This window comes from Mesoplodon densirostris, chromosome 2 (assembly GCF_025265405.1).
Source record: "Mesoplodon densirostris isolate mMesDen1 chromosome 2, mMesDen1 primary haplotype, whole genome shotgun sequence".
NCBI classification, from domain to species: Eukaryota; Metazoa; Chordata; class Mammalia; order Artiodactyla; family Ziphiidae; genus Mesoplodon; species Mesoplodon densirostris.
In genome coordinates this window covers 21,584,819-21,609,007 of record NC_082662.1, presented here as the reverse complement: position 1 = coordinate 21,609,007, position 24,189 = coordinate 21,584,819, and the positions used below count along the sequence as shown (strand labels likewise).

The window sequence follows — 24,189 nt, the reverse complement described above, 5'->3', positions numbered from 1 at the left end:
ATCACAGGGTGCCTGGTGGACCTGCCTCAGGAGCGCCGGCTGAGAGCCCCACCACCTCAGGGGAGCACGGCCCAGCAGCAGGAGCTCCAGGCTGGCCAGATGCCTGGGTCCCCGCATAGATGGTGAGTCGACTTCGCCCCATGTGGGACAACGTGGGGGAGGGGAAACCGGCCTGGGTGCCCCCTCTTGGGTCTCTATCTTGTCTCTGGGCTTCTCCAACTCAAGGCCCATTCATTCAGTTCCCCGGCGGTGAGCTGACTCTGCCATCCCCTCCCCTTCCCAACTCTGCCCTCCTTTCCCTCCCCTCATCCAAAGGCTACCTCCTGGGGCCCAGTGCTTCCCTATTCCTCTGTCCACCTGAGGAGGGGGATATCCTGTCAGGGAGAGGATGGGGGAGGGATCACCTTATCCTCAGCAACATCCCCTCATTCCCTCGTTCTGTTCCGGAGACCACATTCCCAGCCTGAGAAGAGGCTCTCAGCCAAAATGCTGTATGTCCTGGGGCAAGTTGCTTAACTTCCCTGGGCCTTGAGTTGTCAGGTAGATTTGGTAGCTGGAGATGAGGAAGGAGGAGGTGGTTACAGGAAAATACTTTGAACTCTAGAGAGTTGGGCTGCTGAAATAGCACAGATGATTTTTAAAATAAATTTATTTATTTTTGGTTGCTTTGGGTCTTTGTTGCTGCACGCGGACTTTCTGTAGTTGCGGCAAGTGGGGGCTACTCTTCGTTGCGGTGCGCGGGCTTCTCATTGTTGTGGCTTCTCTTGTTGTGGAGCGTGGGCTCTAGGAGCGTAGGCTTCAGTAATTGTGGCATGTGGGCTCAGTAGTTGTGGCTTGCAGGCTCTAGAGCTCAGGCTCAGTAGTTGTGGCACACGGGCTTAGTTGCTCCGCGACATGTGGGATCTTCCCGGGCCAGGGCTCGAACCCGTGTCCCTTGCATTGTCAGGCAGATTCTTAACCACTGAGCCACCAGGTAAGCCCAGGGATGCTTATTAATAAAGCTTCAATCGCAGCAATAATTACCCCACAGGGTTCTGTGTTGGCGGCCACGGAAACAGGCACTGAGGTTCCCGAGCCTCCGTTTTTAATTTGTGTGGAAATTACTCTCCTGAATCTGCCTGGTGGGCTCAGAAGTGGAAGGACGTGTCCCCTAAAACTCACTGAAGAGGGGATGAACATGGGATCTCTCTAGAACCACCGGGAAGGGCACTGGGCCTCAAACAGGGCTCTGAAAATTTCCTAATGATGATGGTGGTGGCTGTCACTTATGGTTTGTTTTCTAAGCGTAATTCTATTTAATCCTCACAACAGCCCCATGAAGTTGACTAATCCTGCTCTCCACCTTTCCACCCCAATTACAATAGGGAAACTAAGGCTCAGAGAGGTTTCATCACCTGCTCAAAGTCAAGCGGAAAGTAAAGGGGCCAGAATTTGAACCCGGGTACCTGTGTTCTAACTACTTCTCTCTCCTGCCTCTAACGGAGGCCTCGTTGGCCCTGTGCAAGCAGTGGAGTGTTGAGTGTGGTTGCTGTGTGGACTGCAGAGCTTTCTGTAACCTCGTGGAGGCAGATTTGGCGGTACTGTGTCAGCAGAGGCGGCACCAGGGCTGACCAGGCCTCTGGGCCGGAGTCAGGGTAACGACTCTGTGACAAGGAAGAGGGACGTGTGGGACCCAGGCTGGCTCAGAGACCTGCTGCGGGGGGAGGTTGTGCCCCAGCTGAGGGAGAAGGGCTGCAGAGAGAGGGAGGGTGAGTGGGAGGGGCGGTCCTTGGAGAGGGGAAAGGAAGGAGCAGGCGGTTCACCTGGGGGACTTGGGCTCCATCTTCCACTCCCTGACTATTTTGGGCACAGGTGGATAATGACAGACTCGCAGGAGGCAAGCGCTCACTTAGAAAGGAAGGAAGCGGACCTCCAGGGGTGTCATCCTTCTCCGTTCCCTTTCTGGGGGAGGTTCCCTTTCTGGGGGAGGGTTCTCTGGGCCAGGATTGGCAAATATGGGGGGTGGGGAGGCGCAACGCAATTGGGTCTGGAAATGTAAGATGTGTATGCATCCAAGTGTGTGCATCTGTTCAAATAAGGGTGAATTTCAAGGGGAGGAGGGCTGGGGGCTGTGAATTGACTCTGTGTGTGTGTGTGTGTACTGTGAATGTGTGTGCATGTGTCACTGTGTTTGTGTGTTTCTGTGTGTGTGTGTGACTTGTGTGTCTGCTGTGTCCCTGTGTGTATATCCCCGGGTGTCTGTGACTGCCTCTGTGTTTGTGTGTCTGACTGCGTACATTGGGGTAAGCATCTATGTGTGTTTTAGTGCCTGTGTGACTCTGTGCGTCTGTGCCGTGTGTGTCTGTGTGTGACGCAGCATGAGCTGTACGCCTGTGGGCTGGTTTGACCTAGTTTGTGACTCACAGGTAAGTGGGGAGAATCCAGGACGTGTCGGTTTAGAAGAGGCTCTTTCCCACACTCCCCCCGCCCCCTCCTCAGCCTCTCCCTTTCCCAACCCCACACACCTGATTTGGAAGCCACAGGTTAACCTGTGACAAATCCACCTATGGTCCGGGGCCCTGAAGAAGAGAGGGCTCTGGAAATGGGCATTTCTGCTGGCCTGGGAGAGACATCCTGGGTCATTGGGGTGTGTCTTCAGAGGAAGGACAATATGGGGGAGGGCTATAGGCAGGCAGATTCCTGCATAGTTTGAAGAACATTCTAGCCATCACAACTATTCAGGGATGGGACAGGTCAGCTGTCAAATTGCCACCTCCCTGTCGCTAGAGGTATGCAAGCAGAAACAAATGATCACATGCTTGTAGAATGAATGACTATCAGGGGTGTTGTCCAGGGGTTAGGTTGAAAGAAGCATAGAATCATAGGTCACTGATATATCTGATCTGATTACCAATGGCTTCCTCTGAAGCTGCTCTCCTGTTGCTTTGCCAAAGCCTATGGAGGCTTTCCAAATGTGGTTCCTGTTTTTATGTCTAATTCTTTGACTTCTGGACTCCTAGGATACCACCTCCAAGAGAAAATTGGCTTTGGATGAGCCTAACCAGGGCCTAGCGCATCACATGACACGATTAGCGCTGAATGAATGAATGAATAAATGACTTAGAACCCAGGCTTTGACCCTTACTATCTGCCATCACGGACAGGGAATCTCAGTGAATGGTAGTTGTTATTGTTATTCAGAAATGGAGATGAGACTTGCTACAGGGGCTCATCAAGGGGTGAAGCTCCATGTGCAGGGGAGTCTCAGCAAGGAGGACAGGGGAGAGGGTCAGGCCTCAGGGAAGGGCTGCAATCCAGGGCCTCAGGTGTCTGAGTGTGTCGCTCTCAGGAATTCTGGCCTGGGGAAAGGACTGGGCATCCATCTCAGCCCCTCACCTCTCCCATACACAAGGCTTTTCTGGGGCCACTCAGACCCCGTCCTGGGCCAGGCCACATGCTGTCACAGCCACCAGTGGTCCCCGAGTCAGGTCAGGCTTCCCTGGGCCTCACCCCCATTCATCTCTGCCCCTCATAAAACCTGAGTCACTGCTGGGGCCACAGGACAGGGCCAAAGTTCTGGGTTCTACCAGCCTCTCAGGAGGGAGGAAAATAGAGAGGGAGGAGGGAAGTTGGGGGCATGGGTCCATTTCCAGCCTTAACTGCCTTTATAATGGTCTGGGGGCTGCCTCACAGAGAGGAGGAGCTGAAGACAGGCTGCTACTGAGGCTGATGCGGAACAAGCTGACCTTTTGGGTCCTTGAGGCCTGAGAATAGGATTGCCCTGCTCAGTGCAGCCTGGAAGTCGGAGTAGCTGACTGGCCCCTCCAGGACTGTGTGGCCTCCTTTAAAAGTAAACCCCCAAACCACAGAGTCTTAGTTTACCAGATACATCAGGGAATTTGATTTAGTGGTTAAGCACTTAGGGTTGGGTTCAACTCTTGCCTCTGCTACTGTGTGACTCTGGGCAAGTTTCCTAACCTCTCTGAGCCTTTCCCCCCCTCATGTGCAAAGTGGGAATGTTTGTTTATAATTTTTTAAATTATTTATTTATTTGGCTGTGCTGGGTCTTAGTTGTGGCATGTGGGGTCTTTTGGTTGCAGCATGCGGACTCTTAGTTGCGGCATGCACGTGGGATCTTATTCCCTGACCAGGGATCGAATCCAGGCCCCTGGAATTGGGAGCACAGAGTCTTAACCACCAGACCACCAGGGAAGTCCCTTGTTTATAATTAATAAATAATTTATTCTTTTTTTAAAAATTGAAGTGTAGTTAATAATAATTTATAATTGTTAGTTTCAGGTGTACAGCAAAGTGATTCAGTTATATGTATCTTCAGATTATTTTCCACTATAGGTTATTACAAGATATTGAATATAGTTCCCTTTGCTATACAGTAAATCTTTGTTGCTTATCTATTTTTTTTTGCTTATCTATTTTATATATAGTAGTTTGTATCTGTTAATCCCATACTCCTCATTTATCCCCTCCCGTTCCCCTTTGTTTTCGATGTACGTGAGTCTGTTTCTGTTTTGCATATAGATTCATTTGTATTATTATTGTTTATTTATTTGTTTGTTTATTTATTTATTTATGGCTGCATTGGGCCTTCGTTGCTGTGCGCGGGCTTTCTCTAGTTGTGACGAGTGGGGGCTACTCTCCATTGCGGTGCGCGGGCTTCTCATTGCAGTGGCTTTTCTTGTCGCGGAGCACAGGCTCTAGGCGTGTGGGCTTCAGTAGTTGTGGCACGTGGGCTCAGTAGTTGTGGCACACGGGCTTAGTTGCTCAGCGGCATGTGGGATCTTCCCGGGCCAGGGCTTGAACCCGTGTCCCCTGCATTGGCAGGCGGATTCTTAACCCCTGTGCCACCAGGGAAGCCCCTGTATTATTTTTTAGATTCTATATTCAAGTGATATCATATAAAGTTTGTCTTTCTCTGTCTGATTTACTTCACTAAGTATAATACTCCATGTTGCTGCAAATGGCAATATTTCATTCTTTTTAACGGTTGAGTAATATTCCATTGTATTTACATACCACATCTTCTTAAGCCAGTCGTCTGTTGATGGGCAATTGGGTTGCTTCCATGTCTTGGCTATTGTTAAGAGCACTGCTATGAACATTGGGGTGCATGTATCTTTTTGAATTAGAGTTTTCACCTTTTCTGAATATATACCCGGGAGTGGGATTGCTGGATCATATGGTAGCTCTATTTTTAGTTTTTTAAGAAACCTCCATACTGTTTTCCATAGTGAATAATTTGTTCTTTACGAGGAAGCTTATGAGCCAGTGTTTTAGTTTATAAAGTGAGTTTTTTTCTTTTAACATCTATTTCTTTTTTTAAAATTTTAATTGGGGTATAGTTGCTTTACAATGTTGTGATAGTTTCTGCTGTACAACAAAGTGAATCAGCTATACGTACACATATATCCCCTCCTTCTTAGACCTCCCTCCCCGCCATCCCACCCATCTAGGTCACCACAGAGCACTGATCTGAGCTCCCTGTGCTATATAGCAGGTTCCCACTAGCTATCTATTTTACACTCGGCAGTGTATATATGTCAATCCCAATCTCCCAATTCATCCCACTTCCCCTTCCCCCCCTCCACCGTGTCCACACGTCCGTTCTCTACGTCTGTGTCTCTATTCTTGCCCTGCAAATAGGTTCATCTGTACCATTTTTCTAGATTCCACATATATGCGTTAATATACGATATTTGTTTTTCTCATAAAGTGAGTTTTTATTCTTTCTCTCTTACTGGATGCTGACAATAACCCTGTGAAGCACATACTCTTGTTATTCCAGTTTTGTGGCTGGGGGCCCTGAAGCTTGCCGGGGAGAAGTGGCTGCCCAAGGTCATCCTGCTAGTGAGTGACAGGGCCAGGGGGAACCCAGCTTTGCTGGAGGCCAAAGCTGTCTTTCCTTACCTCCCTTTATAGTGATCAGAAACACGGTCAGAACATCACTTGCCTAATTCTCAGGTTTCGGTTTTCTAGTTTTCAGCTCCTGGAGGACTAGCCCCAGGGCTCCTTGGGCAGAGTCCCAGCCCCATCCACAGACCAGTGGGTCAGACCCATATGCCTTTCTGCTCTCTCTCTCTTCTCTCTCCTTCTAGGCTTAGGCCTTATCTTCACCCATTGAAGGACCCTGGCATAGGAGAACACCTGAAAGTAGGGAGAGGGGTGGGAGATCTGAGAGTATCGTGCTGGTTTACAGATAAAGAAACAAAGGCCCCAAAGCTCACATGATTTGCCTGAGGTTACTCAGCCTGACCTTGGCAGGGGGAGTGATTCTGCACTGCAGACAGCCACCCTGACCACGCCTGACCCTGTCTCTCCTCTTCCCAGCACCCTCTGCAGTGAGCTGGACCACAGTGAGCCAAGGGCACCTCAGGATCCGTCGCTGGGGCCCAACAAGGAGGAGGCCAGTGGGCCCCCAGCTCGGGCCAAGGCCCGAGTGATGAGCACCACACTGACATGGAGGCAGCGGCCCCCTACCCAGGAAGAGAGCAAACTCCGTTTTCACAAGGTGTCCCTGGTATCAGGGGCCTGGCTGCAAGTCCCCCAGGAGGAGATGTCTGAGTATGGCCACCGTCGGGAGGAAGTCAATGGCTTTGCTGCACGGGAAGAAGAGACTATGAATCACCAGGGTCCCATGGACGAGGCTGGCTCCAAAAGTGTCCAGAGCCATGGGCCCATCTTTTCCAAAAAGTACACACTGCCCCCCAAGGAGAAAAGGCCAGTGGGAAGGCCAAAGGAGGCTGTGGACCAGGGTGATGGCAGTCCCCAGGACCCCAGGACTGAGCCACCGAGCCCAGGAGCCACGGCCAAGACTGAGTTTTTGGCGCCGGTGCATGGGCCCCATGAGCCCAGGCCCAACCCAGGTGTGAGTCTCACCGGCTGGAGCTCCCGGAGCCTCGAGGAACGGCGGGTGGCACGCACTGTGCAGACTACCGTGGTGGTGGGAGGGCACGTGCACCGACAGGTGAACAGCTCTGTGACGAACTCTGTGAGGCTAACGCTTCCGAGCAAGGCCCTGCCCAGGGGCCGCAATGCTGCCCGCGTGGTGCGGGCAGTGGTGGTGAGTCCCCGAGCCGAGGACTCATCCAGCCGCAGCCAGGCCCTGGAGCTGCTAAGTAGCCTTGTGCCTGCTGGGCGGAGCCCACCCGCCAGCGGGCTTCCCAGGCCCCTGGCTGCTGTGACAAGGAGTCCAGGTCTGGGCAGCACAGAGGGTGCAGCCCCGGGGCAGCTGCCTGAGATGGGGACAGCAGAGCCAGAGGACAGATCTGTCCTGGCTCCCACCGGCTTCCCGGACTATGCCCACCTGCCTCAGAACCAGGATGTCCCTGCAACCCACCCGGACCAAGACCAGGACAAAGTCCCAGATGCCAGGGTCCATGAGGTCCCAAGAGTGCAGAGAGCGTCCAGCCCCACCCAGCTCCCTCTCCAGACCTCTCAGGGCCACACACCCGTACCCTCCTCTCCCAGACTCCAGACCCAAACCCCCTCCCTGGGCCTAGGTCACCCCCCAGAGCAGCCTGAAGTACCTACTCATGCTAGGGCCCAGCTGACTCTCGAGCCCAGGGGACCCCAGGCCTGGTCCTCCGTCAAAAGGGAAGGGCATCCAGATCCCCCTGCTGCCACCAGCCTGCCCACGGTGAAGACTGAGGTTGTTATAGTCCCTGGACAATCTCTTGCTCCATCCTCTACAAGAAGGAAGGCTGTCACCAGCCCAGGAGGTCTTTCTGCTCCATCCTCCCCAAGGAATAAGGTTGTTCAGGACCCTGAAAATGTCCCTATCTTCTCCCTTACCCAGAATGAGGAAGTGCAGAGCCCTGGGGTTCCTGCTGACTCATCCCCTGAAGCAACCAAGGTTGCCCAGGCCCCAGAAGGCAGCCCTAGCGCCCAAAAAGCGGTTGTCCAGAGTACTGAAGGCAGCCTTGCCCCTCCTCTCACCAAGGAGGAGGCTGGTCAAGGCCTGACAGCTCCTCCTGTCCCTCCCCCCAAACAGGAAGGGGAGGTTCCAGAATCTGAGGAGAGCCCCATCTCATCTCCTACCCAGAAAGAGGTTGTCCAGGGCCCTGGTGCTTCTACTGTCCCATATTCCACCCAGAAAGTAGTTGTCCAGGGCCCTACTGCTCTCATTGCCCCCTCCTCCTCAGGGGGCAAGGTATCCCTCAGCCCAGGAGGCCCCCCTGCCCCAAGGCTGATGGGAGCAGAGGTCAACCTGGAGTCCCAGCTTGTCCCTGACTCCACCGAGGGCAAGACGTTCCCGGAGCCGTCAAGGGAGGAGGAGGAGGTGGCCCTGACCGCTGACCTGGAGATTTTCCTGGACACCCTGCGGAGTATGGAGCCCCCCGAGATCCTCCGCACTCACCGGCTGCCACGAGCCCCCCGCTCCTCCTCCCTGGCCATATACGCCACGCTGCCTGCCATCGAGGAGGACCAGCCTGGGCCATGGGAGCTGGGACCCAGCCCCCAGTGGGTGCCCACACTGGAAGAAAATGAAGAGGAAAAGGGAGAGGAGGAGGAGGAAGAACCACAGAACCCCTACCTGAGCGACAGTGAAAACCTCCAGCGCAGGCAGGAGAAAGCCAGGCCCAGCCCCTCCTGGGACTCCCAACCTGCCCGACCCCCCCAGATCTCTTGCTCTCTTCTGGAGATGATGAAGAAGCACACAACAGGTGCCAAGGGCGCCCACCCAGAAGTCGGGCCAGAGTGCCAGGCAGGCAGCCGGCCCACTTCCCGTCTTGGAGGCAGCCTTCTCTTTGGGGATCTGGTGCCTGCCCTCAAGGAGGCCCCCACTTTGGAACCACTGGGCACAAAACCATCCGCTCTACCACCCAATGGGGCACCAGGGCTCAAGAAGATGCCAGGACAGCTGCCCCTGCTCTACAGGGAAAGACCACCTCCAGAGAAGCCCACATGTGCCCAGTCCCTGGAGGGGTGGGTAAGTGAGGCCTTGGGTGGGCAACGGGGGTGGGTGGGGCCTGGCCTCATCTGGGCCAGGGTTTGGATGGTGTGAGGACCATGATACTGGGGGGCAGAGTGTCCAGGGGCCAGGGGTGTGGGTCTGAGGTCTAGTTCAGTGTGACCACATTTCTCTGGGCCTCCGTCTCCCTATCCAAACAGCAGATTTGCACTGTGGATTACAAAGGGCTTGATATCTTGGAAGCTGGGGAAGGGGACAGCTTCCAGGGACAGAGTGATGAAGGCACCTGGGGGTTGGGAGCAAGTGTAGCGTCCTTTGTGGGCCAGCTCTTTGGGGGTGGAGGGCCATAGGGAGGATGTGGGGTTCCTGGCATGGCAGGTTGGGGGAGACAGTAAGGAGGCAACCCCATAAGATCTATCACCGCTCTCCATTCCAGAGCTCAGCATTGAAGATGCAGGGCAAACTGAACACCAGGCCTGGAAAGGTAGGGTGTGTGGGGCGCAAATGGGTGGGGCAGCAGGAGGTGGGGGGCCTGCGGACACGGCCTGAGGACCCCCTCTGTGCCTTCTCCAGATGATCCTCTTCTCGGAGCCTGGCTGCCAAGGCAGCAGAAGGGAGGTTTGGGAAGACACTGCTGATGCTTCCGGCTGGGCCCGCGTGGCTTCCATACGGGTGGTACGAGGCTGGTGAGTGCGGAGTTCCTGGCGGGGTCCTGCGCGTGAACCTGGGGGATGTGAGGGCAGTGGGAAGTGCCCAGTGAGAAGTGCCTGGCACAAACCCCCTCAGCTACCCAGAGACCCTGTCTTGTGGGTACATCGTTTCCCCACTCAGTGACCCTAGGTCTCTGTGCCCGCAGCTGGGTGCTGTACGAAGAGCCGGCGTTCCGGGGCCAGAAGCTGGTCCTGCCTGAAGGAGATGTGGAACTTGGAGCTCTGGGGCCAGCATGGAGTACCCAAGGCATTGGCTCCCTGAGGAGGGTTGTCCGGGTGAGTGGCTGGGTGTGGGGGACCAGATTTTGCCCATCTACCCTAAGACCCAGGCGCTGAGGAGGGAGACAGCCTCAGGTACCTAGAGTTGGAATTTCTGGGAGAGATCATATGGGATCGGAGCCTGGAGAGGGTTTATCATGTTCTCACCTGTAAAGTCCCGACCTCGGAGCCAGTGGGGAAGAAAAGGATTCTGGGTGTGCTCAGCCTGGCTTGGGGAGGCAGGGGCCAGGCAGAGGCCAAGCTCCAGTAGCTCCAGCTAGTGCTGGAGAAGGATTCAGTTAGAGCAACAGAAATGGGTAGGGGTGGCTGTGAGCACTCACCTCCCCACCCCAGGCCCAAGCTTTCAGGCCCACGGCCAGAGCCAAGGTACCATGGATGTGTGTTGATTCACGTGCTCACAGATGCTCTTTCATGTCAGCTGTGTGCCCAGCACCACGCCAGGCAATGAGTAGGTTGGGAGATTTGCTCTCTGCCCTGTAGGACTCATGGTCAAGCTAGGGTATGAGGGCTGGGTTTGAAGCAGAAAAGCCGTATAAACAGATTAGAGGTTTAGAAACATTCCTCTGGTTGCCAGGAGGAGAAAAGACAGGGATTCTGGAGACATGAAGACCAGGAAGGGCTGTGATTTCCAGCCGAGGGGAAGCTCTGAATTTTGAGGGAGGGGTATGTGGTTTGAAAAGGCATAGTCTTATTATAGTTTCACATCTGTAAAGTGGGGAAAAATAATATTGTTCTCATAACACAAATTTACAAACTGCTAAAATTAAGCTTGACAAAGCCGTCTTGGCCACTAGGGAGACTCAGATGAGAAAGCAAAGATCTAAAAGCAGGGCCTAGCCGATGTTTTGGGTTTTTTTTTTAATTTTTTTGTTGTTGTTCTTGTTGTTGTTTTGCGGTACACGGGCCTCTCACTGTTGTGGCCTCTCCCATTGCGGAGCACAGGCTCCGGATGTGCAGGCTCAGCAGCCGTGGCTCACGGGCCCAGCCGCTCCGCGGCCTGTGGGATCTTCCCAGACCGGGGCACGAACCCGTGTCCCCTGCATTAGCAGGCGGACTCTCAACCACTGCGCCACCAGGGAAGCCCTCTTGTTGTTGTTTTTAATGGAAGGACAAATAACCCTGAGTCCAGAGCTGTTGAAATCCTCCCGGTAAGAGAGGATGAGAATCTTAACTAGGGCAGTGGCCCAGCCACGCAAAGGAGGGGACAAGAATTTTCAAAGCCTCTCCAGAAACACACAAATATTTGTGGACAATTTACTGTGAGCTTCTCACAATAAATTCATCTTCACGTGGGAGGTAATGAGGTACAAGAGAAAAACAAGGGCTTTGAAGTCCAGTGGACCTGGGTTCCTTTGATTCATTCAGCACTGATTGGGTGTCTAGTGTGTATCAGGCACCTGGGACGTGCCGGGTTGCAACGGTGAACAAAAACCGCAGTGCTCTGTTCTTGGTCTTGCTACTTACAGGCTGTATGCCCTGGGGCGGCCCACTTAACTTCACTGAGCCTCCCTTTCCTAGTCTGTGAAATGCGTAATAACTCTCGTTGGGAAGACCAAATGAGAAGGGGTAGGACAGGCCCTTATATATATGCCTTGCACCCAGTAGGTGCTTCATAAACATCTGATGAAGGAGTGAGTGAATGAAAATGGCCCTAGTGAGGAAGAGACACCCAGAATGCAGAGAGGACCTGCAGCTTCCTGGGATGAGGTGCAGCTTCCTGGGATAAGGAGGCCAGTCTGGACAGGCATGGAGATTTGTATACAGTCTGGAATTGTATACAAAAGAAGAGTCAAAGTGAGACCTCAGGAAGTGGCTGTCTATCCCGCCCATCCCTCCACCAGGCTGGAAATGAGGCTCCCAGAGGCAAAGCAAAGGGCATGGCACTTGGCAGGCTCCTACTGGGAATTTTGGCCTCAGGTCCCAAAGGGCCAGTGCGGGACCAGCGAGGGCTTTGGTCTCAGGCTTGTCTGGCTGACCTTGCAAGAGAACACCCTAGTCATTTCTGGCTTCTGGGGAGAAGTCCCCGGGAGTCCCAGCTGGACAGACTTGGGGAAGAAGGTGTGGGTGGGGGTAGTCTCTGAGGGCTGTTGTTTTATACTTCATTTTTCCACCCCTTTCCTTCTGTAGGACTACATTACCCCAGAGATCAGCCTGTACTCTGAGGAAGGCCTCAAGGGGGAGCAAGTGAAGCTAACCAAGGCCTTGGAGGACTCCCAGGGCCTGGAGAGGCCTCTGCAGGTGGCATCTGCCACTGTCTCTGCAGGACTGTGAGTCTGCGCTGTTCTGGAAACCCTACATTTAACATTCACTGTGCTGGGTGCTGGGGACACAGAGGTGACAGGACATGGTTCCTGCCCTCAAGAAGTGCTCAGTCTAGGGGTGGGGCCAGGCAAGCAAGCAGACAGTGGCAATCCAGAGTTCCAGGGTGGAGAGACACGGGGCTGTGGGAGTACAGAACAGCACCAAACCAGCCTGAGGTCAGAGAAGCCTTCCTGGAGGAGGAGACTCCTCAGCTGCGATGAGTCAGCCCCAGAAGAATCTAAGCTCCATGAGGGCAGGGACTTTGTATGTTTTGTTCACTCCTGTATCTCTGATGCCTGAAGCAGGGCCTGGCGTGGGGTAGATGCCCCTAAATATTTGTTAATTGAATGAATGGGGAAAAGAGTATACTAGCACCTTCAAAGGCCCAGAAGTAAGAGACTGACTTTGAAAGTTCACTCTGGCCAAAGAAAGCAGCAAGTGGGGAGATGTGAGGTCCAGGAGGAAGGCAGGGGGACAGGACAAAAGGCCTCTTTGTGCAGCTGGGCAGTATTGTGAGGCTAATGGGGAATTACCAGGGGTTTTTAAGCGGGTCCGGCTGCTGGAAAGAACTCTCAGCCGCTGTGTGCAATTAGAGAGGGCCAGGTCAGAGGAGGGGAGATCAATGGAGTGGCTGCTGCAGGAAATTATGGGGGCCTGAAATGTCCTCCAGAGTCCCCTTGATGGGGGCCTCTCCCCCAAAACTTCTTTCCCACCTCTACCCCCTCCACCCCACCCACTAATCTGTGTTCCCGGGAGTCTGGGGTGCAGCTGCCGCTCTGCCTCCCCTCAGGTGGCTTCTATACCCCAAGCCCTTCTTTGAAGACACTCCCTGCATCCTGGAGCCTGGAGAGTACCCCACCCCAGAGGCCTGGGGTGCATCAGACCCCAATGTGGGCTCCCTGAAGCCCATGAGATGGGTAAGGAGCAGGTGGTCCCAAGCAGCCTTGTCCTGTAGTCTGGGTGAAGAGGCAGGGCCTGGGAGCTCCTACTGGGAATGGGATTGGAGGAGAGGGAGGATTAGTCCAAGGGTTGGGGGAGAGGGAGGACATGGGGTTGGCCATTTTTAGGGGCCCCAGGAACAAGTAAACCCTAGGTCACCAGCCCCACCTGTCTTCCCGCACCTCTGGGCTGGTGTCTCAGCTGTGTCTCCTCTGCAGGGCTGCCCAAGTGTGGAGAAGCCAGGGGAGCCCAAGGTAAGCATCTGGGCCTCAGGGTCAAAGAGGACCTTTGGGTGGGGTGTTTGTATGTGTGTGGCTATCAAGGCCTGGACTAGAAGGTGGGAGAGGTGGGAGCTGGGGGCTAGAGGCTGGGCTGGGGAGGGGCGGGGTGGAAACCCGATGGGCTAACTGGGAACTGGCTTTTGATGTGTAAGGACCAGGTCAGAGGTCAGAGAAGAGACAGAAGTTAGGTAAGGGCTTGGGGCTCAGTGAGGGAGTGGGAGGGCTTAGCTCTGGGTTGATGCTGGGTAGAGTCATCCTGGGGTGGCTGGGTGGGTCTGGGTCCAGATCACTCCCCACCAACCTCACACAGCCCCTCTCCCCCGCAGGCTGTAGTGTATGAGGCCCCGGGCTTTCAGGGCCAGAGCTGGGAAGTGAGCCGAGACATCTACAACCTGCAGCAGCCAGAGGACGGCCAGAGCCCCAGCTTGGCCTCTGTGGGGTCCCTGCAAATTCTTGGGGGCTGGTGAGGACTCAGGACCCTTCCTTCTACCTCATCCTCCCCACTAGCCTCTACCCTCCAGGATGGGAAGTGACCTGGTCTGCCTAGGGGTGGGGGCAGCTCTCTTACACATCCATGGGCTTCCTGTGACTGAGTCTGTTTGTCTGCCTCCCCCTTCCCCCAGCTGGGTGGGCTACGAGAAGGAGGGTTTCCGGGGTCACCAGTATCTGCTGGAGGAGGGAGAATACGCTGATTGGTCACATTGGGGAGGCTATAACAAGGCGCTGACCTCCCTGCGAGTCATCCGGACGGTAAGCAAGAGCAACTGGGACATCCCTCTGCCTGTGGCCGCAGCCATACTTACCCCAACACAACTTGTTGAGGGAAGAATTTGCGCCTCCTCTCCCTGTTCTCTAGAGCACCTGGAAGTATTCCCTGAGGTCTAGCCTCTCTCCCTCCTGCTGCCTTTCCCCAGCCCACACTGACCACCTCACCGCAAAGTCCCTTGGTGGACTGCGTCCTTGGGGTCTGGGCACTCCCAGGGGTTTCCGTCGGTGGGCGGGAGAAACCTGACTGTCCCTGGGGCCCAGGACTTCGGAGACCCGGCGGTGGTGCTGTTTGAGGCCGTGGACTTTGAGGGGCATGGCGTGGAGGTGAGCGAGGCATTGCCGGATGTGACGCTGGCGGGACACGGCCCCCGAACGCAGGCCATCCACGTGCTCAGCGGCGTGTGAGTGACCGAAGCTCCGGGAGCTGGGCCGGCCGGGGGCGGTTCCAGCAGAGGCAGTGGCTCCTCCATGCTGACCCGCGCCCCGCCCTTCCTGCAGGTGGGTGGCCTATGAGGAGGTGGGCTTCTCCGGGGAGCAGTACGTGCTGGAGAAGGGCGTGTACCGCAACTGCGACGACTGGGGCGCGAGCAACAGCGCCCTCGCCTCTCTGCAGCCGGTCCTGCAGGTGTGTGCCCGCCGCAGGGGCAGGGCCTCTTAGAGGGGAGGGGCTTAGCGTCCCCCCGCAGGGTGGGGCGGGAGTGGAACAACCGGGCTTGGAGCTCCTGGGGGCGGGGCCTCCTGGAAGGGGCGGGGCTAATACGGACCTGGAGGTGAGGGACCTGCGAAAAGGGTCGGGAATACTGAAACCAGAGGAATTGAGGCTGGGGGCCAGCACACTCCTTAAATGTCGAAACTTCGGTCCCTTCCTTCAGGTCGGGGAGCACAATCTGCACTTTGTCTCAAAGGTAAGGAGCTGGTGGGGGCCTATGTCTCCTCTTCCCTCATTTCAAATCTCTCCCCCACTTCCCCATTCTCTCTGTCCCACTCCATCACCCTCCTTCACTCTCATCTCTTCCCGTGTCTGCCGCCAGATTCAGCTTTTCTCCGGTCCAGACTTCCTGGGCGACCACATCTCCTTTGAGGATGACCAGACCTCTCTTCCCCGCTCCTTCCAGCCCCAGTCTTGCCGGGTCCACGGCGGCACGTGAGGAAATGGGGAAGGGGAGACGGGAGTGGGAGGGGGGAGGGGGGCGGGGGGCACCTGACCAGAAGCACTTAGCTCAGCTTGGAAATCGAGGCTGTAATTAGAGGTCTTTGTTGCAAATGATTTCCTTCCTTTGGCTTCCTTGAGATTAGCTATTCTATCCCGAATCATTCAATCTTAAAGCAAACAAAGCAAAATAAAGTTTTAGTAGAAAATGTACAAACTGTAGACAGTATAGTGTAAATTAACAATAATTTATTATTACCTAATACCCAGTCCATGTTCGAATTCCTCCCGTTATCTCAAAAATTGCCTTTGTGAAATTGGTTTGTTTTTCTCAGGATCCAGACAAGGTCCACACATTGCATGTGGTCCATTTGGTCTATAATGTATAACAGTACCTTTCCCTTCTTTTTATTTTATACCATTTATTCGTTTAAAGAACCCAATAATTTGCCCTGTGAGTTTCCCATCTTCTGTATTTAGCTGATTGCTTCCTGGTGGTGTTTTAATTTTGTTCCTCTGTGCCCCATACTTCCTGTAAACTGGTAGTTAGATCTAGAGGCTTGATGAGATCCAGGGTGTTTTGTTTTGTTTTGCTGGCAAGAAGACTATTAGAGGTGGTATGTATACTTGCCACTGCATCACATCAGGAGGCACATGTCTAGCTGTCCCATTTTTAATGATATTAAGATCCCTACATTATAAGATTCCTCCCTGACCTTTCACCTAAAGATTTTTAGCATCCATTGATGATAATTGCCTAGACCCATTATTTCTTTAGAGGTTACAAAATGATTTTCTAAGTTTTGTTATTCCCTATACATATATTGGCTGGAATACTTCTACAAAGAAGAACTTTCCCTTTTCAACTATTTGCTTACCTGAAATAGTTTATACAAAAAAGGCAGTTTGATCTTTTCCGAAGAGTCAGTGTTTGCCCCTTTCTATCAATTTTCAGAATAATTTCTGAATTGGTGCCCTAGCAACCTCCAGAGCCGACCAATGAAGATTTTTTAAAGTATTGTTATGAACTCACGGGTTTTTTATGTATATGAAATGCTCCAGGCCCTTGGAGTCACTTGTTCTTTTGTGTACTCAAATTGTTTCATCTTTGGCAAATGGGAGCACCTCCAAATTGCTTCCTGGGTATTTTTTATATGACCCCAATAGTTTTTTTTATAACTTCCTTGTTTTTCTGGTACAGTAAGATGTTCCAGGATCATTTTGTACATTTTTTGCCTCAAACCAGGAATCATTTCCCAAAGAATCCTGGTTGCTTTTAATGCATAATGCTCTTTAGAGACCAAAATCTGCATGCTAGGTGTTTCAAAATTATAACACTGATATTACTACTAACAGTAAAAACCAGTGAATGCTGTTTGAAGTCTCTCTGTTGTTCTTTTTGTCCTCAGAACATTCACCTACATCCCACTAGGTATGTACAGTTCAAACTATTGTGTTTTTAAGACATTTGAAATAATACTTTTTTCTGTGCAGTTATGCCACCAACCTGATATACAGTTAGGTTCATCTATTTTTTTTTTTTTTTTTTTTTTTTTTTTTTTTTGCTGTACGCGGGCCTCTCACTGCTGTGGCCTCTCCCGTTGCGGAGCACAGGCTCCGGACACACAGGCCCCGCGGCCATGGCTCGCGGGCCCAGCCGCTCCGCGGCATGTGGGATCCTCCAGGATCGGGGCACGAACCCGTGTCCCCTGCATCAGCAGGCGGACTCTCAACCACTGCGCCACCAGGGAGGCCCCGGTTCATCTATTTTGTTTACTTTAATTTGTATGAATACTTCTCATTTTTACTTAATTCTGTTTTCTAATTACATAAAATATGTGTAGTGTTCCTGTCTTAGTCAGCTTGAGCTACTATAACAAAATACCATACATTGGGTGGTTTAAACAACAGGAATTTATTTTCTCACAGATCTGGAGGCTGGAAGTCCAAGATCAAGGTGTTGGTTGATTTGGTTCCCTGGTGAGGGCTCTCTCTCTGGCTGGCAGATGGCTGCCTTCTTGCTGTGTCCTCACATGGCTGAGAAAGAGAGCTCCTATCTCTTCCTCTTCCTATAAGGACACTAATCCCATCATGGGGGCTCTAACCTTTTGACCTCATGTAAATCTAATTACCTTCCAAAGACCATCACATTGGAGGTTAGAACTTCAACACTGGAATTCTGGGGAGATACAAACATTCAGTCCATAATATTTCCAAAGTCAAGACTTAAAAAAACAATAGCTTTCATCTCTGTCCCTCCTACCTTTTCTACTCCCTCCCCCTATAGGTAATCTTTTGTGCATGTGTGTGTGTGTGTGTGTGTGTGTGTGTGTGTGTTTAGTTTATTCATCCATTGTTTCTATTTGAAGATATAAGCAAATATGCACTCATATAAATTTACATATAATTATAGAAACCAAATATGTTTGGTTTTCCTCCTCCTCCATTTTCTTACACAAAAAAGGATACTACAACCTGGTAAATATACTAAAGACCACTGAATTGTACACTTTAAAAGAGTGAATTTTATGGTTTGTGAATTATATCTCAATTTTTTTTTAAAGGAAGCATACTGTAAACACTGTTATGCACCTTGATTTTTTTACTTAACAGTTTGGATATCACTTTATATCCCTTTAAGAGCTCTTCCTCATTCTTTTTGACTGCTATGTTACACTCCAGATTCTTAGTTTATTCAACCAATCCCCAATTGATGGACATTCGGCTGCTCCCACTCTGCCACTGCAAACAGTGTGTAATCAATAGCCTTATGTATGTGTCATTTCATGTTTTTGAAGGGTGTCCTTGGGATAGATTCTGAGAAATGGGGTTGCTGAGTAACTGTGCATGGAGTTTTGCTTGATGTTGCCAAATTTCCCCCGAAGGGCGGTATGATTTCATTCAGTCCTTTCTGAAGTCTGACCTTAGTCCCTGCTGCTGCATTGCCTGTTTATCCTTGTCCTCCCCTGGACCGAGGGATCCCCATCAAGTCTGCATCCACTCTGCTGTATCTCAGGGGGGCCTGGGCAGGCCAAGGAGAGGGTGGGCTCAAATATCTACTCACATCCCCCCACCCTTCCCCTTCCTTCCCCAGCTGGATCCTGTTTGATGAGAAGAACTTTGAGGGTGAGCAGCACATTCTCTCTGAGGGCGAGTTCCCTACTCTCACAGCCATGGGCTGCCGGGCCGCCACGGTCCTGGGCTCTCTCCAGAAGGTGCCCCTGGTAAGTGCCCCGCTTCAGTTCCAGGCACCCCTGAGGCAGGGGTTGCTGCTGGGGCAGCCCCCACACAGAGCCTCTTCTCACTGTTGAGTGGGCTTTGGGGCTTAAACCCAGTGTTCAGAACCACCCCAGGACCCCTCGACCCCAGGGCTTCAAAGCCAGGTCAGCTTCCTAGGGATTTATTGAGCCCCTGCTGAGATAGGTCCTAGAACCCTGCAATATATCAGACATAGCCCTGCCTTCAAGGAACCCAGAAAGATTACAGCTCAGAGTGCTGTGTCCTGAAACTGAGGTGGGACAGGGCCAGGAGGGGCTAGAGCTCACGGGTGGGCTGGGGGCAGGGGCGACCAATGAGGTGGTGATTCTGGGCAGGGAGGAGTGGAATGGCAAGATGGCTTTGCTGCATGGGGGGAACGGTGGGCGGGAGGAAGGCAGTGGGGCTGCTGCTACAGTGATCCAGGACAAATGATGACGTCCTTGGACTAGGAAGATGTGGAGAGAAGTGACATGGGCTGATGAAGGACCTGGAGTCTGTAGGACTTGGTTATGGACTGGGTGGCCAGTGGGAGTAGCACGAGCAGAACAGCTGGTGTTTACTGTACCATGCTCTGGGCAGTGTTTAAAAGGCTTCCCATGCACTAAGGCATTTAATCCTCACCACAGCCCTATGAGCCATATAACTATTATCTTCTCCCTTTTTCTGACGTGAAAACTGAGGCATAGAAAGGTCACGTGACTTGCTTCAGGTCACGCAGCTGGTAATAGACAGAGCCAGGTTCTGTACAACTACATGCTGGGCTCTGAAGACAAACTGACCTGGTTCTGAAGCCTGGCCTTAGGGCCTTGAGCAAGTGATTTACCTTCTCTAGCCTCAGTTTCCCTCTAAGTGGGGATAATAATAGCACCTGCTTATAGGGCTGTTGAGAAGTTATAATGAGATCAGGTAAAGCACCTGGCACAGAACCTGGCATGTAGTAAGCCCTGAATACATGAGAACTGCTTTAATGACCAGTATTATTCTTGTCACTCATCTTAGAAGTGCCATTTACTGGGGAGGAGGTTTGAGAGGCAATGGGGGTTCCATCTGGCACATGCTACATCTGAGAATCTGGGGGACACCCAGCTGGCGGTGTCCAGGAGTCAGGGGCCCTGTGGGGTGGAGCTCGGGAGGGAAGAGAGCCTGAAAGACCATTCTGGGAATCGGGGTGTCTGGAACTAGAGGAGCTGAGTCGGGGTCTCTCATGGTCTCACTCCTTCTCCGTGCCCCCGGCCACAGCACTTTTCAGAGCCATCCATTTTCCTGTATGGCCTGGAGTGCTTCGAGGGGAAGGAGATCGAGCTCGGTGGGGAGCTGCGGAGCCTGCAAGCCGAGGGCTTCAACAACCACGTGCTGTCTGTGCGGATCAAGGGGGGCTTGTGAGTGTGCCGCGGGGATGCGGGGGCTGCGAGGGAGGGAGGGAGGTCGGGGGCCTCCAGGTCTTCCCCCCACTTCTCCTGCACTCCCCTCCACGCCAGGAGGGAGAGGGGGGAAGTGCAGGCTGAGAAGGGTCACTGGCCCTCAGGGCTTGGACCCCAGCCCAAGGTGCTCTCCAGGACCCTCCTCTGCCCTGCAAACCCCAGAGCTCCCTCCCAGCCTCCCTCTCTACCCGCTCCCGGAACCTGAACCCCAGGCAGAGGAGTCCGGGCATGAGAGAGGAGGAGGTGGAGGATGTTCTGACGGCTGCTCCTCCTCTTCTACCTGCCTGTCTGTCTGTCTGTCTATCTTCCTCGCTGTGTCTGTGGCACTTGCTGGGCCCAGCTGGGTGCTGTGCCAGCACAGCGACTTCCGGGGCCGCCAGTGGCTGGTGGGCAGCTGCGAGATCACCAACTGGCTGACGTACAGCGGGACCCAGAGGGTGGGCTCCCTCTACCCCATCAAGCAGGTAGGTAGCATGTCGGCTTGAGCACGTCTGGGCCAGTCTGTCTGGCTGTTTGTCTGTGCGTTTCCCATGTTTCCCAAACGCAGCCTTTGTGTACTTTTGTCACAATTTTTGTCACAGCATCATTGCTTTTGAACTATTGTCTCCCTTAATATTTTCCTCTAAACCAACTAACTTTTTTTTTTTTTTTACTTTATCCTATCCTAAGGAGTAATGTCCATAAGATCATGGGTTTGATGTGTATGGATGATTTTTCCTTAATAGACACTGTGATAAATTCATTACCATTAAATTTTTAACAGTAAGGCTTATCCACATAAGCCTGAAAATTATCTCCTGTACCACCCACCAGTGGTAAGCACACCTCACTTTGAAACACTGTGTCTGTACTTGTGTTTCCGTATACCTGTGAGTGCATGTCTGGACATGTGTCTCATTTATGTGCATGTGCATTTATGTGGAGGCATGGCCACAGAGAGTGTGTGTGTGTGTGTGCACGCACGCGCATGCCCATCTGAGGGTGTTTCTGTGTCCGTGATGTCACTTGTATCCATGTGTCCTCTGGAGGTGATCTGTGGGGGGATGTTTGTCATCCCCTCACCCTGTACATCTATGAGAGTATATTTATGACTGCACGTGCCTGTACTTGTGACGCCGTTGAAAGTGTGTGTCTTTGTGTGAGGAAACTTGTGTGGTCCCTATTTCAGACTCTTATAACGTTGCTAGAAGGAATCTTGGAGATTATCTCCAACCTTCACATTTTACAGATGGGGAAATAAAGGCCCAGAGAAGTGGACAGGAATTTGCTCTGCAATCTTCACAAGTATTTTACCTCCATGGGCCTCAGTTTCCTCATCTTTAAAATGGGGGTGCTATGTATGATAGAGTTGTTTAGAGGATTGAAGATAATAATGATGTAAAGCCCTTAGAACAGTGCTTGAATGGTTAGGCACTCAACAAACGTTAGCCGTGATTATTATTATTACTATTATTACTGTCACCACCATCCGAGACCCCCAGGTGATTTGTGGCCGAGCCAGGTCTGATGTCTGACAGCCCAGTGTCCCCCCTGCTGTGGTACCTCTTCAGCATGGGTAGTGCATGCATTTCTCTCTGTATTCCCATACACATCCAAACTTTTGGCAAATATAAGTACCTGGCGTGGAGTTGGCTGGGGGAGCAAATAGTGTGAGTGTACATGTCGACGTGTATCCATGTGTTTGTGTCTGTGGCACTCCTGTACAACCATGTGGATCTTGGGTGTATCTGCCAGTGTTTCTGTGTGTATCTCTACAGACGTGGAACTGTGTGCGTGTGCACTATGTATGTGCCCCCAGCACATGCGTGAGAAAGAAGGAGTGACTTAGAAGCAGGGTCGAGGATGGTTTGGGGCAGGAGGGAGCGCTTGGGAGCTTGGGATACTGGAGGGTCCAGAGTTGAGGGCATTGGGGGCCCAAGTGGGAGCATCCCTGCCCAGAGACCCCTAACTCTCAGCTCCCCCCACTCACCAGCGCCGGGCTTATTTCCACCTCTGGAATGCGGCACTGGGGGGATTCCTGGCAGCGCCGGACCACATGGAGGACATGAAGGCGGGCCGCGTGCTGGTCTCTGAGCCCCAGGCTGGAGGCAGCTGTATCTGGTACTACGAGGATGGGCTGCTGAAGAACCAGGTACCAGTTTAGGGACTGGGACAGGGTCACCAGGGCCCCAGACCCTCACAAGCCTACCTTTGGGAGTCCCAGCCTGTTCCCAGTCAGGAACAGGACCCAGCCTTGGGCCAGAGAGACAGAGAGATACACAAACATGCAGGCTGTGTACCCCTGGGCACTTCGGGCTCTTCTCTGGGCCTGTCTCCCGTCTGCAGAACAAGAACGTTGAACCAGATGCTTCTAAGGGACCACTCAGCTCTGATATCCTGTGACAGATTTGGATCCTATTAATAATGATAGATCCACTCCACAAACATTTCCTGAACACCTGCTATGTGCCAGGCCCTGTTCTAGGTGCTGGGAGTATAACAGTGAGAAGACAGAAACAACTCCTGCCCTCCTGAAGCTTGCATCCTAGTGTGGAGAGAAAGAAACAAATGAGTAAAATATCTTAGTACCTTAGGTGTTAAAAAGTGCAATAGAGGGAAAATACAATAAGAAAGGAAATTAGGAACTATCAATAGCTCTGACAAGGGGAGCCCTTCCCGAGAAGGTGGCATTGGAGGGAGGCACCTTGCAGGTTTCTGCATGTGAATGCCTCATGTAATCCCTAGAGGGCACTAGGGGGCAAGTTCTATTCTACTTCCCATTTTATAGGTGAGGAAACGAGAGCACAGAGAAGTTAAGTAACTGGCTGAAAGTCACATAGCCAGTAAGTATGTGGAAGCTTGTCTGCTGCTAAAGCTTGTGCTTCAGGAGTCAGTCATGGAAGGCTTCCTGGAGGAGCTCATATTTTTCCACCCCTTTTATGGTTTCTCACATTGAACCCTCACAACAGCCGTCCCCAAGGAAACCAGAGCTCGGAAGGATTAGGAGATTTGCCCAGGGTCACAGTCCATACAAGCGAGGGTTCAAAGCTGGGTGTGTCAATGGTGTCTTGGGTTTGGTGGAGTCTCTGTGGGGAGGGCCAGTGCGTGACGACCTCCTGGGGCCTCAGGTGGCCCCCACCATGAGCCTGCAGGTGATTGGCAGCCCCAGCACAGGCTCCAAGGTAGTGCTGTGGGCTGAGAGCCGCCTGCCCCGCCAGACGTGGAGCATCAGCGAATCAGGCCATATCTGCAGCCAGATGTTTGAAGGCCGGATCCTAGATGTGAAGGGTAAGTTGGGCATGTGTGTGGGAGAAGGCCCCTGCAGGCAGCAGAGTCCCCAGCTCTCTCTGACCATCTCCCTATCTCTTACCCCCTCCCCCAGGTGGCCAGGGCTACGACCGGGACCACGCAGTGCTGTGGGAGCTGGCCAAGGACAGGGCGTCCCAGATCTGGACTGTCCGTGTGCTTTGAACCTACCCCCCACCCCCCAGCCCTGGAGGCTCTCTCTGGGATGAAGTGTTTTTATAGGGTTTTTAGTTGTAACATAAACTGTTTTATAATATGCTCCCAGGTATCCTCATCTCTCTGCACCTTGATATTTGGGGGTGGGAGTGAGGATTTGTTCACCTGCTTTCTTACTTGCCTGCACTCAGGTGGGCTTCTTCCCTCCCAGCTCCAGTTTTGGGGCCCAGGTAAGGCCTCCGTCTGCCACCAGAGGGAACAGTGGGAGGCAGGCTAACCGCTGAGTGTGGTCTTGTACGCAGTCACCCCAAATGTGTTCTCAGGTCCTGCTCTGAGCCAGATTCGGCACTGGGCTGTGGGGACACAAATATGAACCAAGCCCCTGGGTCCCCACCCTCAAGCCGCTCACAGTCCAGTGGAGGATGCCGATGGGAACGGTGATACACTCAGTGACTGGGTAGGGATGGAAGTGAAGGGATGCACAGGGGAGGAACCTAAACCTTTTAGGGGCACAGGGCAGGGAACCCTGCTCGGAGGAGGGAACCCTCAGCTAAGATGTGGAGGATGAGGAGGAGTCAGCCAGGCTAGAGGGTGGCAGAGGGATGCAGACAAGTCCAGGGGCAGAAACTTGGAAGTGCAGTGCCGGGGGGACTCAGTGGGCGGGGTGGGAAAGGCAAGTGGGAGCTACACCTCAAAGGGCCTTGCCCACCCGGGCTCCTCTCAATTTCCCCCA

The 24,189-nt window shown here is 52.8% G+C and overlaps 1 protein-coding gene across 1 annotated transcript; it reads left to right on the top strand.

The window, feature by feature from the left end:
• The first annotated feature begins 47 nt into the window (after nucleotides 1-47).
• CRYBG2 (crystallin beta-gamma domain containing 2) lies at nucleotides 48-23,511 on the top strand. Its single transcript, XM_060081177.1, has 20 exons — nucleotides 48-122; nucleotides 6,325-8,926; nucleotides 9,345-9,392; nucleotides 9,482-9,594; nucleotides 9,765-9,894; nucleotides 12,025-12,164; nucleotides 12,989-13,115; nucleotides 13,356-13,391; nucleotides 13,745-13,881; nucleotides 14,042-14,168; nucleotides 14,448-14,587; nucleotides 14,685-14,811; nucleotides 15,059-15,091; nucleotides 15,218-15,330; nucleotides 18,431-18,560; nucleotides 19,834-19,973; nucleotides 20,356-20,479; nucleotides 21,988-22,146; nucleotides 23,123-23,282; nucleotides 23,377-23,511. Exons 1-20 carry the CDS (start codon nucleotides 100-102, stop codon nucleotides 23,463-23,465), a joined length of 4,698 nt encoding a protein of 1,565 aa, XP_059937160.1. The 5' UTR covers nucleotides 48-99; the 3' UTR covers nucleotides 23,466-23,511.
• Nucleotides 23,512-24,189: the final 678 nt, after the last annotated feature.

Coding starts and splice junctions, on each gene's coding strand:
- CRYBG2 (XM_060081177.1), top strand. CDS start 100: ATGCCTGGGTCCCCGCATAGATG. Junction 9,595..9,764: donor ATACGGGTGGTACGAGGCTG/GTGAGTGCGGAG, acceptor CTGTGCCCGCAG/CTGGGTGCTGTACGAAGAGC. Junction 23,283..23,376: donor CCGGATCCTAGATGTGAAGG/GTAAGTTGGGCA, acceptor CCCCTCCCCCAG/GTGGCCAGGGCTACGACCGG.